This window comes from Pecten maximus, chromosome 17, assembly GCF_902652985.1.
Source record: "Pecten maximus chromosome 17, xPecMax1.1, whole genome shotgun sequence".
Classification (NCBI taxonomy): Eukaryota; Metazoa; Mollusca; class Bivalvia; order Pectinida; family Pectinidae; genus Pecten; species Pecten maximus.
This window is the reverse complement of record NC_047031.1, coordinates 32611432-32631084: the sequence shown is the minus strand read 5'-3', so window position 1 is coordinate 32631084 and position 19653 is coordinate 32611432. Positions and strand designations below refer to the sequence as shown.

Here is a 19653-nt window from a genome sequence, read left to right as displayed (position 1 = left end):
GTAGATATTGAAATCGGCCCACTTGCTCTATTGTCAATCATGCTATTAAGCAAAAAACAAAGAAAGAGAGAGAAAATGAACACGTCTTTATTTATAAAAAAGTTCGATATTAAGGCAAAAATATACAAAACACTAGTAAGCCTTTCAGTAAAATAGCACGCACAGCCAACTAGATCACATAGTAATTATGAAGATAAATTAAATAAATATGTATCAAATATTTTAATCGACTCTGTACAGATACAACTCATTAAGATAACGTTTTGTTATCTATTGTATAAAGTATATATTTAAACAAGCGCGATCATATTAATACAAATAAAAAACAATCCCGAAAGCAATTTAATCATTTAATAAGCCTCTCTTTTGAGCAACGCATTCATTTTACCTGCATTCGTTGTCTTGTCAAACTACAGGTAGAAATATAATGACACAACTTTTGTTTTTATATCGGGGATTTATTGTTATATAGCTATTTTTATGTATTTGTTATGGGTGGTTATGTTTTATAAATCACATGTAATCAAACCTGATTTTATCATGTTTAAGAGACCAACCAACCAATTGTTTTCCCATAGACTTTAGTGTTAACGTTTTGGATTATTTTATTCAAATTCTTGAATTGAATATGACGATTATGGTTTATAAAAAAAGTTTAGGGTCTGATATAACACCTAATCAAAAAAAAAAGTTGGGTCCTTCAGCTCAAATTTTCTCCAGGGTAGCCATTTTGAAAATAGGTGAATTTCGAAGTAAAAATTCTCAAAAATCTTAAATGTTTACCTGTTTACTATTATTACGTGAACTTTTGGGAAAAAAACCAATCGGACTTAAGAAATTTATATCAACATTTCTTATTGATAGTTACCTATCAGGCTACATATCTATTTTCTCACTTCATAACATACTGGCCAATCAGTGGCTGCCAGACATTTTATCCTTGGCTCAACTTTCTATACACAGGGGCTGTTTCAAAAATATATTTTTTCAATTGGTTGGTTGTTCCCTATAAGGAAAACGTCCCAATACTATGTTCACTCTCCACTGAAAACGTAAAACAGTCAAACATCGTTATCTGGAAGTCAGTGGGGTATAAAAACTAGGAGATATCGAGGAATATTCGAGATAACCAAGTATATTTGACACATATTCTTTTACGGTCGGAACTGAATTTTCAAAGTTATCAGATTTCGAGATAATTAAAGACTGTATATCACACATACATATGGAGATTCCTTGTATTTCGCTGTCTATTGTGACGTCATAATTCATGCGATGCGAAAAAGAAGCGAAGTCATATACTGATAGAATTATTTAACGTTGAATTGTAATGTGATACAATTGATATTAATGTTAATGAAGGTGGACAAACTGTTACTGGATTATATCATAAATCAACAACAGTTGATGGCACTTCACAAATAAAACCCGATAAAATATTCAAATAATATTTTTACAAATTTGAAAGAAAAAATCTTAAATGATATCTATCTAAACCTTTATGTGTACTTAAAAACCTGGACATACAAACATTCATTTGCCTTAACACTATCAGTATATTTTGATATTTTTCACGTTACCATAATGCTTTTTTTCTTTAAAATATCGTTATATTTCATTATTTTAACGTACTTGATATGTACCACGTGGTGAGAAATTCTAAAATAATTGTTGCCATAATGCTTGCCACAAATTCTTAACTACTCTATTGCTGTTGGCCCGATATAACTTAATTAATGACCCGATATGACTTCATGAATGACCTGATATGACTTTTGTATTGATGACCTGGTACGATATAAAGAGACGATGAAAGTATTAACCATAATATAATGTGTTGATGGTCACGTGTTCTTGCTAATACCTCCTTACACACGTAAGAACTCATAATTTATGAATTTGAACACCTCGTACATATTTCCGGAGAAACTTGTTAGCACCCACTCCGCTCGGCTGATTAGAGGTTCACTTTGTATAACAGTCTGTATGTTCGGTTATATTTTCCACTAGGCCATGATATTGTACGGTTAACAGTATATTTATCAAGGCTTAACAAAACACACTAGCTCAGAACATACGTAGTTGTATTATCTTGGAATGAATTATCATTGCATTTAAAATTCAAAATATTAACTTCTACGTGACCTTTGTATTTACCGAGAAAAATTACCTAAACTCGGAACATCTCTGATATAGGACATTTTTACTCTTGTAATCTAGATTAATTAGCTAATGTTCGCCAATGTCTGAATCCATGCTTGAGCGAATTGAACGTCGAATTCTTCTAAATACTGTCTCGAATAAAGAATTGTATACATATCTACCAGATCGATATCATCACCTTCATCCGGATTATCAGACGCGAGCAAATCTACGAGCTGTTTACTCTTTTGATATATATCTAACTCCGCATTGAAGTCTTTTAAGTCATTATGATCATTTCTTTCTTGTATTACATAAGGTGACGAAAATGCAACACGAATGTCACGTTTGTGAAAGAAGTATTGTGCTATATAGCTTCTCCATATGTCACTAACTCGGCCATTCACACTGATAGGAAGCGCCATGTAAGGGAAAGCCGGCGCTAACCACAATGTTGCTTGAGCATTGAATGGCGCATACGTGTTTCTTGGTAGAACAAATGGTTGATGAGACTTTCTCGTCGCGGTGAAGTTGAAAGGTGCTTCGCGTGTCATTCTATAAATAGCGTCTATGTCGGGTTGTTCATTAGCTAATGATTGAACTACTCCGAGTTCAACAGGAGATCTCGATTTACAAAGTACAGGTACGGTCGTTTTGTTTTTTATGTACTGGAGCGGAAAACCTCTGGGCCAGGTGAGAGTTTCCGACACGCCAAAATACGGGTATGGATTATAAATCTTACTCTGCGCTCCTTTGCAGACTGTAACATAAGGCAATGGGTAATCTGTTATGAAGTCATTCAAATTCACTGTACCATAATTATCATCATCAAAGTCCCAGATATATTTCGCCTTGTGGTGTATAGCGTAGATATATCCTATATTTTTTCGTCCAAAGTGTTTGGTTGGTATTGCTTCTGATAACAATGGGTAAAGTGTTTGCTGTTCCTTAACTGAAAGATATTTTACTCTTTTGGAGATATAATCAGTGACTCCAATTTCACGAAGATATGTTTTTTTATCTGGGGTTTTCGTGTCAGCTACGATGACTAAACACCAGTTTGACAGTGATGAGACATGTTTTACGGCATGCGAAGGAGAGAAAATAGTTGTGACCACTGCCCAGGCATCACAGGCCGCCATGTTGTCCAATTTAGCTACAGGAGATGGATGATTAATCAGCGTCCTTGGCATAGATGTCCTCACGATATCCCCTGAAAATAGATTCCCTGTCACGGCACCAATAAATCCATTGTGTAATTTAAATCCGGGTTTGTTATAGTCATGAAGCTGTTTCATCACTTCAACAGTTGATTTATGGTTCAGAACAAATCTTGAGCAGAAATTTTCATTGATGTTTTTTAGCATTTCTTTAAGATGACCTCTGCCAAATTGGACGATCCTATAGTTGTCGGGCTGGTGGTCGATATCATTGTATATTGATAGCCAGGATCCAATAGACGTACCTCCGTAGTTCGTGTCTATTAAATCCACACTAGGATTGCAATGCTTTCCTATACAATATTTACGCTTCGCGATTCTTTCTATCAGGTCTTTGCCGATAACAACAAACATTTCATCTATCCTCCGGTCTATGTCGACGTTACATCCGGCGCCATGTGACCAACCATAGTACAGTTTTGAAGATTTGAATTGATCAATCCTTTTGAAAATCTGAGGAACACACAAAAACACATCATCATCTACCTTGGCTCCAAGTAAAGCATCTGGGTGATGCTCGTAGATATATCTATACCATATGTACAATTTTTCTCCGAATTTCACCGCTCGACCTTCGCCTGTAGAATTGAGAAAAACAATATCATTGTATTTTCTGTTTTCTAATAGTGTATCATTTGTTGGGCGATCTATTAGGAATTTGTAGGTTATTTTAAATGGCAGCTTGTGATGTAATTGCCGTATAGTGGATAACCATGTTGATCGCTGGCCCTCCCTCAAATCAATATTTGTGTGGGGTGTCAGTACACCTAACACAAGGTGTGGTCTCTTGTCCTCGATCAGGTGTATCTTGTGCTGTTTTTGCTTCACTGTTTTTTGTGCAGAATTCGAGAACGAAAACAGGTATACAAAAACGATGATAAAAAATAAGATGAAGCATGCCGAGCACTTCTTCACCGCTTGTTTACGAATAGTGATCTTCATCCTCCTGTAGTTCGGACGTCTACTGATCTTAACTGGAAAATAATAAACATTCGATTACATTCAATGCGTCTTAATGGATAAATAGATAAGATGAAAATGTTTCTTCCATATTTGAAGAACTTCAGTGATTTTCAATGTATTGATAGATTAATTCATTTAGCGATTGAGTTATAAAATGATTCATAAAAAAAGAAGGTGGCTTGTTCAATTCTTGTTTGGCATTTTCCCATGCTATATTCAGGCGTCTCCTCACAAACAAGGTACAAATAAATCGAGTTTGTGGTCGCACATGTAACTTTTACAGTTATATAAGCAATATATGCAATTATGAACCTTAAAATGTTGATCTCTGTTCTGTGTCGAGGTACAATAGAGACATTTATAGACTTTAGATTCTAAATCTATTTTCTGTATTTTCATGAAATAAAGCAGGTACATACTTTGGAGCATATTTTACTTTCCTGTATTAGACAGTTATAGACTTTAAAGTTTTGACCTCTTTTCTGAGCTTTTATTCAATAAAGACAGTCAAAATCATGAAAAGCTGAATACATCATTGTTCCCTTGTGTAAGTTTGGTTTATATTGTTAAAGGTTCTATCGACAGTTAGGGTCATTTAAGGTACGGTTTGTATTGTTAAAGGTTCTATCGACAGTTAGGGTCATTTAAGGTACGGTTTGTATTGTTAAAGGTTCTATCGACAGTTAGGGTGTTTTAAGGTACGGTTTGTATTGTTAAAGGTTCTATCGACAGTTAGGGTCATTTAAGGTACGGTTTGTATTGTTAAAGGTTCTATCGACAGTTAGGGTCATTTAAGGTACGGTTTGTATTGTTAAAGGTTCTATCGACAGTTAGGGTCATTTAAGGTACGGTTTGTATTGTTAAAGGTTCTATCGGCAGTTAGATTCATTTAAGGTACGGTTTGTATTGTTAAAGGTTCTATCGACAGTTAGGGTCATTTAAGGTACGGTTTGTATTGTAAAAGGTTCTATCGACAGTTAGGGTCATTTAAGGTACGGTTTGTATTGTTAAAGGTTCTATCGACAGTTAGGGTCATTTAAGGTACGGTTTGTATTGTTAAAGGTTCTTTCGACAGTTAGGGTCATTTAAGAACGGTCTCCCCTGTGTGGTGTTGGTTACATTAAGCATCCTTTAAAGTCCTATCAACACTAACAGTCATTTAAGGCTGGATCCCTTGTTTGGGTATGGTTCGTATTGTTTAAATCGACAGTCAAGGCTGGATCCCTTTGGTGTCCGATGCATGTGCGTTCTGTATACATGTGTGTACTGTATACATGTGTGTACTGTATACATGCGTGTACTGTATACATGTGTGTTTTGGGATATTGCTTGTTTTTGTCTCTTTAAATGCTCGTATCTAATATATATATAAGGGATACGGTTTGGTTTGTATCGTGTAACGTCCTTTCGACAGCTAGGGTCATGTATGGTGCCCTGGGTGGGCGATGCATGAGTGTGCGTTATACGAGTGTGTTTTAGGATACCGTTTGTGTTTGTCCCTTTAAATGGCCATACCTTGATATATATAATGGAGCGAATTAGTTTATAAACAGAGAACAATAACGTTATGTTTGTGTTTATGACCTTTCGGTCGATAATTATTCGCCGAAGGCCGCTCTGGCTTTTAAATGTTTTATGTTTCCTGTCTGTATGTGGTTGTCTTGATAAAGGAGCAGACTACCTCGAGAAGTCGATAATTCACTTGTCTGTGCTGTCGTTATTACTCCATGACCAATTATATATCTATTTCTAGTAATATCCGTCCAACAAACATCTGCATGTTTCTACCCAACCCAGATTATAGGTTTATTAGTAAGTTAAATACTATTTTCTTTGAATTTTTATGGAATAGCAAAGTTGACAAAGTTAAAAGAGATGTAATTGTTCAAGACTACATTAATGGTGGTTTAAAAATGATAAATAGTAAGGCTTTCATAGACTCTCTTAAGTTAGGTTGGATAAGAAGATTATATTCTAGCACCTCCAAATGGCAAGCAATTATAAAAACATATGTGAATACTGATATGTTAATACAGTGTGGTTCAGACTATTTACAGCAATGTGAAAAGAAATGTAAAAATTTGTTTTGGATAGATGTTTTGAAAGCATGTAGAAAGTTTGTTACATCAAATGAAGTAAATATAAATATTAATTGTATAAATGCGTATCTGAAGGCACCATTATGGTTTAATGACAAAATTACTATGGACAAAAAGACTGTTTTTTTCCAAGACTGGTATAAGAAAGGAGTTGTAAATATAAATGATTTGATAAAGGATCATAATGCTGGTACATTTTATACGTTTCAAGATTTTACACAACTATATCGAATACGGACTAATTTTCTCCAATATCATAGTGTCATTTCAGCGGTAAAAAAGTTCAATCCCAATCCTGTTCTCCCCATGCTGGAAATAACACGTCCATTTATTCCAGTAAACTTTGAATTTTTTTTTTAAACATTTCAAAGGGTCAAAACACTTTTATAACATTATGATCAGAAATAATATTGTGCCCTCAGGACAAAGAAAATGGAATTCAATTTTTGATAGAAGCAATATCTACTGGAGTCAGGTTTTCAAACTTCCGTTTATTGTAACTAATAACACAAAATTCCAATGGTTTCAATATAGAATCAATCACCATATTCTTACAACAAACTCTCTTTTATTTAAAACTCGAATGGTGCCATCGCCTTTGTGTACACTGTGTAACTCAGAGATTGAAACCATTATTCATATTTTATGGGAATGTCAGGAGGTTCAAAATCTTCTTCTTAGCTTTGAAACTCTTTTAGATACACTCCTTATTCCTTTTGGTTTTAATAAAGAATCATTTTTATTTGGTCTTCTCACACAAAATGTAAATGGTAAAATTGATAATGAAATTCTCATTGTAATTAAACAGTACATATATAAAATGCGCTGTCTGCATAAGTCCTTAAATTTAAATGCTTTAATAAATACTATACAGGACTATTTTAACATACAAAGATGTGTAGCTTATAGCAAAGGAGGTATGTATAAGGAGAGATTTAGAAACGAATGGCTAAAATGGAAAAAATTAATTAGGTTATAGCTTTCATTTCATAATATATTTAACTGACATGTCTCCTAGGCTCTAAAACACTAAACTGGTCAATAATTTTGCTTTGTTGCTCTGATAATATATTGTGATTTTTCCATCCCCTTTCTCTCCCTTTTTTGTCTATTTATCTTTCTATTTATGTCTGTCAATACTGTCTGTATGCCTGTGTCTCTGTTTAGTCTGTCTGTGTCTTTCGGTCTAAGTAGGTTGGTGTTAGTCTATGCATCTGTTTGTCTGTATATGTCTGTCAGTCTTTCTGTATATGTCTGTGTCTCTGTTTAGTCTGTCTGTGTCTTTTTGTCTAAGTAGGTTGGTGTTGTTAGTCTATGTATCTGTCTGTCTGTGTGTATATCTGTCAGTCTTTCTGTATATGTCTGTGTCTCTGTTTAGTCTGTCTGTGTCTTTTTGTCTAAGTAGGTTGGTGTTGTTAGTCTATGTATCTGTCTGTCTGTGTGTATGTCTGTCAGTCTTTCTGTATATGTCTGTGTCTCTGTTTAGTCTGTCTGTATCTTTCTGTCTAAGTAGGTTGGTGTTGGTTTATGTATCTGTCTGTCTGTGTGTATGTCTGTCTGTTTGTCTTTACATGGATGAATAGCAGGATAATAGAAACAGAATGTGTGTTTAATATGCATTTTCTTATATATGTATGTATACAATAATATATACAACATGTGTAGTATGTGTGCACTTGTATGGGTATATTTGAGTTGTAGTAGGTGCGGTATGTGGATATGTTTTCATGTAAGTGCTGTGTGTACATGCCAATGGATGGATATCAAAATAGTACATGTATGTGTAGTAAAGCATGTGTGCTCATTGTCATATGCAATAGTTAGTATATGACTATATGTAGTACGTATGAACATGTATATGTGTATAGTATTGTGTACATGTATGTATATGGACTAGAACATTCATGTGTGTGGGAAGGTGTTTGCGTGGGGTGTGTCATTCTCATTCATCAGAGTTACTTCCCTTCGTTTCATATGTCACTCGGTCAGTACGTAGCTTGCGTAGCTTAGCAGACTCTGGGGGGCGAGAATGGGGGTGTGTGGGTGTGTATGTGTGTGTGTGTGTAAGCTTGTGCGTAGTAAATTATAATAGAAATACTCATCAGTGCTGAAAGGTGTGAATGACCATAAAATATAGATGTCTTGTGTTTGTTGATAATATATGTTTTACTGAATAAAATATAAATTACAAAAAAAAACAAAAAACATCTGCATGTTAAGATCCAGTGCCTTTTTTAATCCATACCCTCGTTATTACTTACCCTATGCTGATGAAATAATTTAGATTTTTCTATTTTTTTAATGCATCATTTTGTTTTCATATTATCATTAAAGGCATATGTTAGAAATACATAAGTTTACATTTTATTTCTATTTTCTTATGCAAGAACTCATCAAAAACCACATGTTATATCGTATCTTGTTTATATCACATTAAAGGCAAGATGTTAGACTTGATCTTTCTTGAATCATATAGCACACAAACAGGCTCTTATCAGATTTTTCAAAACAAAATCCTTAAATTCATTAAGTTGCTTATTAAACGTTCAAAATAGAAATGTCGTCTAATTTCTCCAGAAACATGTTGTGTTAATAGCATTAGTTTTATAAAGTATGTCGAAAGATAAGGCTGGATTTGTTTCCAGCGAATTTGATTTACATTCACTTTGCAACAAAGAGGCATTTTAAATCTTTGTGATTAGCTCATTTGTAAAACAAGAATTCGCCAGACTCATTTTTTTCAGTATAGTCAATTTTAAGTAAACCCAATATTCGCTAAACATAAAACATCCACTTGGCACTATATATATAACTCTATTGACATGTAAAGATATTGATATAAAAAAACACTCGTTCTTAAAAAGGAGAAAATTCATAAAAAATCAACCGATATGCTGTAGCATTCATTATAGTTTGGTTATAAATTTATAAACCATTACAGAGTTAGTGAAGGTTTTATATCGATTTCAAAATCTAAGATTTTAAGCTAAAAATTCAGCAAAAAATAAAACTCGCTTAATCTGCAGGATGTGTTGAGATCCCCATACTACAGTACAACTATTATTATTATTATTTTATGCATATCATGTTTGTTTAAAATAACAATGATATATTTAAGTTCACTTTTCCAGTAGCCCTGATATGCTGAGTGACTGTACAATAAAAACTGTGTTGATTAACGTTGGACTGATTTGAAAAAGGGATCTGAACGTAAAACTCCTAAGTGAATGTTGACGACAGTGGTAATAGGCCTTCTCTGCTGGATTAAAATAGTCATTCTTATTTATTATGAAACCATTCACACGATTCTCCATAATTCTAAATTATGAAAATTCCTGTTTTAGATTTAAAGCAATACTTTATCAATTAAAAAAATACCGTAACTGGATATTTTTTAAAAATGTGGTTTTTATTCTATTTTCCAAAAATGCATATTTTGACAACACCATACATGTCTATATGGTCATAGATTAAGGAGGCGTTCCGATTCCACTCGATAGGGCGAGTTACATTAATTACAATGGTTACAAATAACAGGTTCCCCTCAGGATAAAGACGAGTAGAATTCAAATAAGCGGAAGTGTGCTCCGGTATTAACAGGGACATCCCCTTACTTCAAAACTGTAAACAGTGTCCAATGTCGAATAGATGCATATTAAGTAGAATGTTCAAAACTAGTTGAACGAGTATTATAATGAAGCTCCTAGAGGTCGACGGAAAAGTGACATTTCAGCTGGGTTTTTTTTATTGTTGCATGTTTGTATTTATATCTTGCCAAATATCATCAAAACATTGTTAGTTTTATTAATTCTTTAAAATCAAACACCATATAACAATATCTTTTTCAAATATGTAAAAATGAATAGCGCATAGAGTTAATTACATTTTTAAGATAATCGTGTTTTATCATTGGATTTCATCCCCTACTGAGATTAATGGCTGTGATTATCATCTTCATATTTTTAAATGAGGAAAATGGGAAGATTTCTGCGATGCAATAACGCCTTATTCAACAGGATGGCACCGTGCACAGTTAATAAGACTATACAAATAGCAGACTTGCTCCCCAAGTTCATGTTGTATCCAATACCAACAGGTTTACTACATTTTAGAATAGACGCTTAGTTTGCGTGTGAGAATGTGTCAGTCGCGCCATTCATTGTGTCGTCATGTTTCATATTTGCAACTTGATATACAATACATTCTTCCTGAATTTGTTGCGTCGATTCTCGGCGGTATGACATGCGCGAGTGATTCCACCGCCAAATATATATCTTAGATATTAAGAATGACATGTACCCGGTAGTGCTTGTCAAACACCTTCAAAGTTATTGATATCACAGCCATTTTGAAAGAAAGTGAATTTTGACCTTTGAAAAGGGTATAGCATTCAAACTATTATAATAATGCAATAATTTGTTTTCTGGACTCTAAGGAAATGTGAATTGACCATTAACGAAGGGTACCCACCAACTGAAATTGTAAATAAGTATCCAACTCAGTATATAAGACCATTCAGGGACTGCCTACTGGAATAATGAACGAGTGATTATTATATCCTTTATATAGAAAATAGGTCACGTGACTTACCGTAAACAGGGAACCAAAGGTAAATGGTGTCTATTTCACACTAATCAATTTCTTCAGCAAATTAGTCCAACACATCTGGAATAATCGCGTCCAAAACGTTTCGAGTTTTCAGACAACAAATTACTGATGGTTAATATTCCAGAAGATTTTTCCGCTGGCACAAGACGAGCGACCTCACATCTACATAACGCCACAACATGCTGCACACGTCATAGTATTTACCTGCAACTAAGCAACAGATGGAAGAGTCTCATTTCAGGTAAAACATCACTCGGCTACGATTGCACACTGATACCCGAAAAATGTGTAATAGATATACAGTCTCCTTCCTTGATTCTGTCTCCATACGTGTACACGACTTCCTCGTGTAAAGACTCGAACAAAGGCTGGTGTTGGACGAGTCACGATACCTTTATAACGCTAGTCATATTTCTCGTAGATTGTCATCGAGCACTATTTACATGCTTGGCGCAACCAGAACAAAGATGGCGGTAGTACCCGTCGTATTTTTCTCTATACACAGACAAAAAGCTTTGTCGCTGTTTTAGGTTATTCAGAGGGGAAGTAATTGATTGGTTGTTGTTATACGACTCCAACTCGAATGGGGTCAAATTAAAGTTCACTTACTGAAGTGGCAAAGGGGGGAACTTGGACACCATTTTATGGTATCACTGAAGTGCCAATTGGACCAAATTAGAGGCAGCTTTATGGTATCACTGTAGCGTCAGTGGGGCCAACATAGTGACCGCGTTACGGTAAAGTGTAATAAGGGCCAACATAGTGTCCGCGTTACGGTAAAGTGTAATAAGGGCCAACATAGTGTCCGCGTTACGGTAAAGTATAATAAGGGCCAACATAGTGTCCGCGTTACGGTAAAGTGTAATAAGGGCCAACATAGTGTCCGCGTTACGGTAAAGTATAATAAGGGCCAACATAGTGTCCGCGTTACGGTAAAGTGTAATAAGGGCCAACACAGTGTCCGCGTTCTGGTAAAGTGTAATAATAGCAAACTTAGTGACCGCGTTAAGGTAAAGTGTAATAATAGCACACTTAGTGACCGCGTTATGGTAGAGTGTAATAATAGCAAACTTAGTGACCGCGTTAAGGTGAAGTGTAATATGGGTAAACTTAGTGACCGCGTTCTGGTAAAGTGTAATAATAGCAAACTTAGTGACCGCGTTCTGGTAAAGTGTAATAATAGCAAACTTAGTGAGAGCGTTCTGGTAGAGTGTAATAATAGCAAACTTAGTGAGAGCGTTAAGGTGAAGTGTAATATGGGTAAACTTAGTGACCGCGTTCTGGTAGAGTGTAATAATAGCAAACTTAGTGAGAGCGTTATGGTGAAGTATAATATGGGTAAACTTAGTGACCGCGTTCTGGTAAAGTGTAATAATAGCAAACTTAGTGAGAGCGTTATGGTGAAGTGTAATAATAGCACACTTAGTGAGAGCGTTATGGTGAAGTATAATATGGGCAAACTTAGTGAGAGCGTTCTGGTAAAGTGTAATAATAGCCAACTTAGTGACCGCGTTATGGTGATGTATAATATGGGCAAACTTAGTGACCGCGTTCTGGTGAAGTGTAATAATAGCAAACATAGTGACCGCGTTATGGTGAAGTATAATATGGGCAAACTTAGTGAGAGCGTTATGGTGAAGTATAATAATAGCAAACATAGTGACCGCGTTATGGTGAAGTATAATATGGGCAAACTTAGTGAGAGCGTTATGGTGAAGTATAATAATAGCAAACTTAGTGACCGCGTTATGGTGAAGTGTAATATGGGGCAACATAGTGACCGCGTTCTGGTAAAGTGTAATAATAGAAAACTTAGTGAGAGCGTTATGGTGAAGTATAATAATAGCAAACATAGTGACCGCGTTATGGTGAAGTATAATATGGGCAAACTTATTGACCGCGTTATGGTAAAGTGTAATATGGGCCAACTTAGTGACCGCGTTATGGTGAAGTGTAATATGGGCCAACTTAGTGACCGCGTTATGGTAAAGTGTAATATGGGCCAAGTTAGTGAGAGCGTTATGATGAAGTATAATATGGGCCAAGTTAGTGACCGCGTTCTGGTAAAGTGTAATATGGGCCAAGTTAGTGACCGCGTTATGGTGAAGTACAAATGGGACAAGTTAGTGGCCGCGTTATGGTAAAGTGTAATATGGGCCAACTTAGTGACTGCGTTATGGTGAAGTATAATAGGGGCCAACTTAGATATCGCTTTATGGTAAAGTGTAATAAGGGCTAACTTAGAAACCGCGTTCTGGTAAAGTGTAATAATAGCAAACTTAGTGAGAGCGTTATGGTGAAGTATAATATGGGCCAACTTAGTGACCGCGTTATGGTAAAGTGTTATATGGGCCAATTTAGTGAGAGCGTTATGGTGAAGTGTAATATGGGCCAACTTAGTGACCGCGTTATGGTAAAGTGTAATATGGGCAATTTGGAGGCCACTTTACGGTTTTGTTGGGAATGTGCATGGCTTCTCTAAGTCAGGTATTTATTTCAGCTAGTCCGAAGTTGATATTCTGCAGTGCGTGACTACAATCGACGGTCTACACCCGTTCAAGCTTGTATAGGGACGTATCTACGTACCTGCGGTAGCTTTACAATCTATTTTTGTATTTTATACCCCGTTGTACATTGTATTCGGCCGTCCCACACAACAGTGTCGGTGAAGTTTTTGGTCACTGAAGTATCTTGTTTCAGACACATAATTACCACAGGTCTACTGGATCGCTGTATATGGAGGAACACCTGATACAGACAGTCAAAACACGATAACATCTTCACTGTGTCACCACGTGGGGCAGGGAGTCAAAACACGATAACATCTTCACTGTGTCACCACGTGGGGCAAAGCTAGAAATATAAGTAAGGGAGTTTGCAAAAAGTCTAGTCGCCTTAGGACGGCGAAGACAAATGAAAAAAAAGAAAGTGTGTGTTTAGGGGATGTCTTATTTAGTGAATTGGTAAATTTTGAAGGGATGGGGAGGGGGAGGGGGTAGGGAGTGGGGGTTAGGGGATGGGCCGGGGTGGGGTGGGGAGGGAGGAGAGGGTGGGGGTTAGGGGACTGGGTGGGGTGGGGAGGGTGTAGAAGGTGGGGGTTAGGGGATGGGCCGGGGTGGGTGGGGAGGGAGGAGAGGGTGGGGGTCAGGGGATGGGATGGGGTGAGGAGGGGAAGGAGTAGAGGGTGGGGGTTAGGGGATGGGGTAGGGGTCCTTCTATATGTGTTACATCCTTACTACATATATGACAAATCACCAACTACTGTACAGTGGCATTCGGCCCAGCATGATGACAATTCCGATATTAGGACTAATATTCACGAAGATATTGAACAGGTTCTGTTTGGATTAATCTCCCCGATCATAGGGATTTCTAAAACGAGAACAGTATTATATAGACTGACGATTGATATAAACATTTTAAAGATTTATAGCGTAGTCTCGTGATCTGGAGCTAAAGCAAGTCTAACACAAGTAGTACAGTTATATCAATTAAAAGGAGGCTGTAACGGGGGAAATATCGCACATCTGATTTAATAGAAGATCGCCATATTGTTTACTCTACTACGAAAGTAAATCATATTCATTTTGTATATTTCTGTAACAGGTAAGACAGTTTTTTTTCAATTTCTGTTTTTCGTATCATTGGAGTTCTGACACATTGATCTAAAATCACAACCGTAAGGGAAGAGAAAGCTTGCTGTTTTCCCATCAATACTGCCTGAATATATCATTTCGAACACAATGTTTTCTTTATCAAAACACTGAAACACACTTCACAATATCTCAACCTTTGAATACCGGAATTTGTTCTTTTTTGTCAGACGTGGTGCTCAGAATTTGGTATTCTCTGTCACACGCTGTACTCAAAATTTGGTCTTCTCTGTCAGACGTTGTGCTCAGAATTTGGTCTTCTCTGTAAGACATGGTGCTCAGAATTTGGTATTCTCTGTCACACGCTGTACTCAAAATTTGGTCTTCTCTGTCAGACGTTGTGCTCAGAATTTGGTCTTCTCTGACAGACGTGGTGCTCAGAATTTTGATTATTATTGTAGCCAGTTGGATATATATATTGTGTTATATAATAACACAGGTCAGGGTTGACTGACCAACAGGTAAGTTCCCGCGCCTCATACTGCGTCATGCATTGGAATGTAAGGTATGTGTGGAAGTTGTCCTGATTGGTCATTGTAGTGAGCAGGTGAGTGTGTGCGCATGCTAAACACCTGTCAATACCCTGCACCAGCACACTTTTACATCATTCCAGACACGGCACTCAGCATGACAACATGTTACAATGTACCAGTCATCCGTCCCTGGTAAGTCTTTTAAACTATGATCATATTACTTGTTATTTTATTGAAGATCCTACATTTGTACATGTAATCGTCTCGGTTATTTACGTTCATGTTATGTCCATCGTCGCCGTTTCTGTTATTCATGTCATGTTTGTACATTTGTAGGCCTTCTGATTAAACCTGAAACTTATACAAGTTGTCCGTGTGATGTTACATTATTTTTGTATCTTCTGTCAGGTGTGGTACTCCTTAGGTGTACGTTGTCAGACTTGTCAGGTAGAATGGTAAACCCTTATGACCAGATTTCAAACCATTTGATTTCCATAATTAACGTAAGGGAGAACCAGGTCCTAAATACAGACATCAAAAATAAACAATAATTCAAACCTGAAATAAACAATACAAAAAAAATGTTAACACTAGCGATGATTCAAACTCCATTATTCTCCAGATATAATATGTTATAAACAGCTGTTTAGTGATGTCCTGTGTACATTTCACAGGTCTGTTTTGTTTAAGTCAGACAAACAGAGCCTCCTTCTCTGCATAAATTAAACCTGAACCAAATCGTTGTTCCAAGTCAAGTCAAATAATCTGTCATCCTGTAGTTTTACAATACAACATATAAAATGTTTAATGGTCTCTTGTCCTTCCCAGGGGTGCCTTGAATAAACACCTACCTTATACACTCGGTTTGTGTGTGAGCTATATACACATGCTGTTTTGCAGACATAAGATAATAAAGGACCGTGTATGTTACTATTTATAACCGAGAAAGTCTGTATGTGAAAAGTGTTTGAGACAAATGAGTAGATATACTGTAAACACACGTTACAGCTATACACTCGGAACTCCTCGAATGTAACTGCGGAACGCACAACCGAGGAGTTCCGACTGTATACATGTAGCTAAAGTTGAGTGTAGACTAAAGGTTACACAAAGTGCACTCCGAGTGCACTCCAAGTTTACCTGGAGTCCTATCAGGCTCCAATTCTACCTGGGTACACATGTATCACATGTATACGCGCTTGGGTAATTTCCGCAATTAATGTACCTTTTATTTATTTATCTTTTTTTTTGTGTTTGTGAAGAAAGGAAATGTTGATATATGCATTAAACATTTTTACAAACACTTAAAAACATGAACGGGTCTTTTTATAATGCTGACTTTGAGTTTGGCAATCCTAATGATAGTATTGTTGATGATCTTTTAGATAGGAAACTACACTGTAACATGTACAACTCATGAAATTAAGTTTACATGAAGAAACTTGAAAAATAACAAAGCTTCCGATGTAGATCAAATGTTTTCATACCAATTTACCCAAAGGCTTTAATCTTAATTAAATACGACGTATCTACCAAATGTTTGGAAACCGGTATTATAAAACAAATGTATAAAACGAAAGTGTTTACCTCAATCACAAATAAGAGACTGAACAATTTTTTTTGATGAATTTAACCTGATGAGCTGTGCTTAATCTGGGTTCCGAAAAGGTTATTCCACAATAGATCATATTTTTACATGATATTCTTCAATTTCCGTGTATTTTTCATAGGAAAAACTTACTATACTCGCTTCGATTTTAGAAAGGCATTCGATACAGTGTGGAGATTTGGTCTCAGGATAAATATGCTAAAGAACAATGGCCCTGGAAAAAATGTAATGTTATTTTTTTTCTTATAAAATAAATACATATCTAGTTTTATTCTTTTACTTTAATTGTAGTTTTTTCAAAGCGAAGAAAAACGTTGCTTCAGCAAGCGCGCAGGTCACATGTAATTTTCGCTATTTACAAGAAAATAAAAGAGCATACATATATTTATCACTTCTTGTTGATCTTCAATTGAAAGTATTCGATTCACTTGTCATACTAGGTTTATAGACCTCATCTGAAATTTTGGGATTTGAAAATGAAAATATTATTTTAAAAATAATTTGCAAATCTGTAAAAACATCTTTAAATTAAGAAAACCTACAACTAATTTCTTGGTTTATGACAAACTAGGGAGATACTATCTTGATATTGAAATCAAATATACATGTATAATGATCAAGTTTTGGTATCACTCGATAACCTCAAATACATTTATAGATTAATGTATACTTGGCAGGAATCTGGACCCGTGTCATGTACATGGCTATCATACGTTAAAGACATTTTATCACAATCTGGCTTAAACTATGTCTGGATCTATCAATCAATATGTTCTATTTCAAAAGATGAATTTAAGAGACTAATTAAAGTAGATTAAATGGTTAATTTCTATAGAAATGGTTTGATGATGTTGATAATTCTTCAACAGCACATACATATTCTATATCTACGACACAATTTGGCGTAGAAAAGTATTTGTTAGAGATAAATGAAAAAGATAGAAAAAAATATTTGTAAATTTCGATCCTTTAATATTAACCTACTAATAGAATCAGGAAGATGGTTTGATATACCTCGTCAAGAGAGAATTGGTAATTTGTGTAAATCAGATATGGTGAGGAATTTCATTGCATATATATATGTGAACATAATCAATAATATAATACTGCTTTACTTATCCGAGTCGAGACGAAATTCAAGGGATGTCCAATATATCTAATGTCAATTCAATACCAAAATAAAATGTAGATTTTTAGATAAACAAAGAAAATTGATATGTTTTTTTATATCAAACAATGCATCTCCATTGTTTAATGTTCTTAGTAATTATCATAAATATGTATTGGATAAAATATAGTAAAATTGTATAACTGTACGCCATGTATCAATGTTACATATGTGACCTCGTGCTACACACGTTAGTGTGTCGGAGTGATACCAATACAAACTTCAAGCCTTGAACTCCAGTCTACAATAGCTGTACCCGATAATCAGTCGTTTTTTAAAGCGTTGTAACGGGATAAGATCTCAAACGCACGGAGAACCATGTGTAAATATTCTACAGTCAGGTCAAATACAAAATCAACCAACCGTTAACAATGGCTTCGACACGAAATGAGTCATATCATAGTATCAACTATACATATTGGGTAACGGAAAAAATACACACTGCCATTCAAAAGTCTATGGATACTACGAAAGCCGGTTGGGACCATTTTTCGTAGAAGAAAATATTTTTTCGCGTTATTACGCGAAACGAACGCGTTATATCGCGAAACTATATTACGTGAAACTAATGCGTTATTACGCGAAACTAATGCGTTATTACCCGAAACTAATGCGTTATTACGCGAAACTAACGCGTTATATAGCGAAAAAAAATTATTATCTTCTACGAAAATGATAAATAAGATCATGAGATTCGAAATATGTCCTCGGCTTCATTAATGACACGTGACCTTAATAAAGTTGTCTATCACTGACGAATTTTGGCGGTCTGATTTTAACCCTTAAAAAGGTGTAAACTTTGTTTACCTTACAACAATTACGAAGCAAATTAAATCAACTTAGAATAATCACGCTACTTGATTCTGATTGAAGCACGTGAGGGAGGAAACCGGAGAACCTTGGGAAAGCCCACGTGGTCGGGCACGTGACCCTTATATCTTTTCCGGCCAAGATGAAAGGGAAAGAAAAAAAAACCAAACAAACAAACAAAAAAACAAAAAACAGGTTTATACAAAAATTATATGTTTGTATATGTATATGACACGTATTTTTTGGCAGCGAGTTTAAATGGTAATGTATATAAATGGGAAAGGTATGTTCAGTTAATCACCTATAAATTTGTTCTCTTAGCAAACGAAAGACATTCTATTGCTGGGTTAGTACTTTAAATGTGTATTCTTGAAAGGGGAAGTTATTGTGTTGTTGTGGACAGTTATCGGGGTTCATGGTCCTCAGTAATGAATTCACCTTGATGGCATACAGAGCTAGTCATGTACAGCGGACAGCTACTCACTTTCTTTCTTTTTTTTCTTTTTGTTTAAACATGTCACCAAAAGGTGATTAATTGTAATGTAAACATGGTTTAATATCATACCCTATTCCTCTCATTTATGTGGTTTTCTTTTGTTAAAGTATAGCATCAATATACAATAAAACATCTATAAAATTTGAAAGGCCAAACAAAATATTTAATAAGAGAACAAGGTATTTTTCCGTTTTGTATTTCTTAAGACTTTTTAAAGAAAATTTGGATCAAGATTAACGCGAAAATAGTCTGCGTTGTACCGACAAAAGCAAGTATATCTATTAACCCAAGCCCCCTCACCCACCCCTCAAAAAAAAGTTTTATTTATCAGTTTATCGTGTTCGGATTTTTTATCCAAAACACTGTAATATGGCGTCTTGGTTTTGATGTTCATTGGTCACAGATCTCGACA

General features: G+C 35.5%; 1 protein-coding gene across 1 annotated transcript; it reads right to left on the bottom strand.

Annotated features, from left to right (window-relative positions):
• Positions 1-911: 911 nt before the first annotated feature.
• LOC117315589 lies at positions 912-11347 on the bottom strand. Its single transcript, XM_033869850.1, has 2 exons — positions 11015-11347; positions 912-4336 (listed from the first exon to the last, which is right to left on the bottom strand). Exon 2 carries the CDS (start codon positions 4302-4304, stop codon positions 2226-2228), a length of 2079 nt encoding a protein of 692 aa, XP_033725741.1. The 5' UTR covers positions 4305-4336; positions 11015-11347; the 3' UTR covers positions 912-2225.
• Between the last annotated feature and the right edge of the window lie 8306 nt (positions 11348-19653).

Excerpts from the sequence above, each read along its gene's own strand:
- LOC117315589 (XM_033869850.1), bottom strand. The coding sequence starts at position 4,304 with ATGAAGATCACTATTCGTAAACAAGCGGTGAAGAAGTGCTCGGCATGC.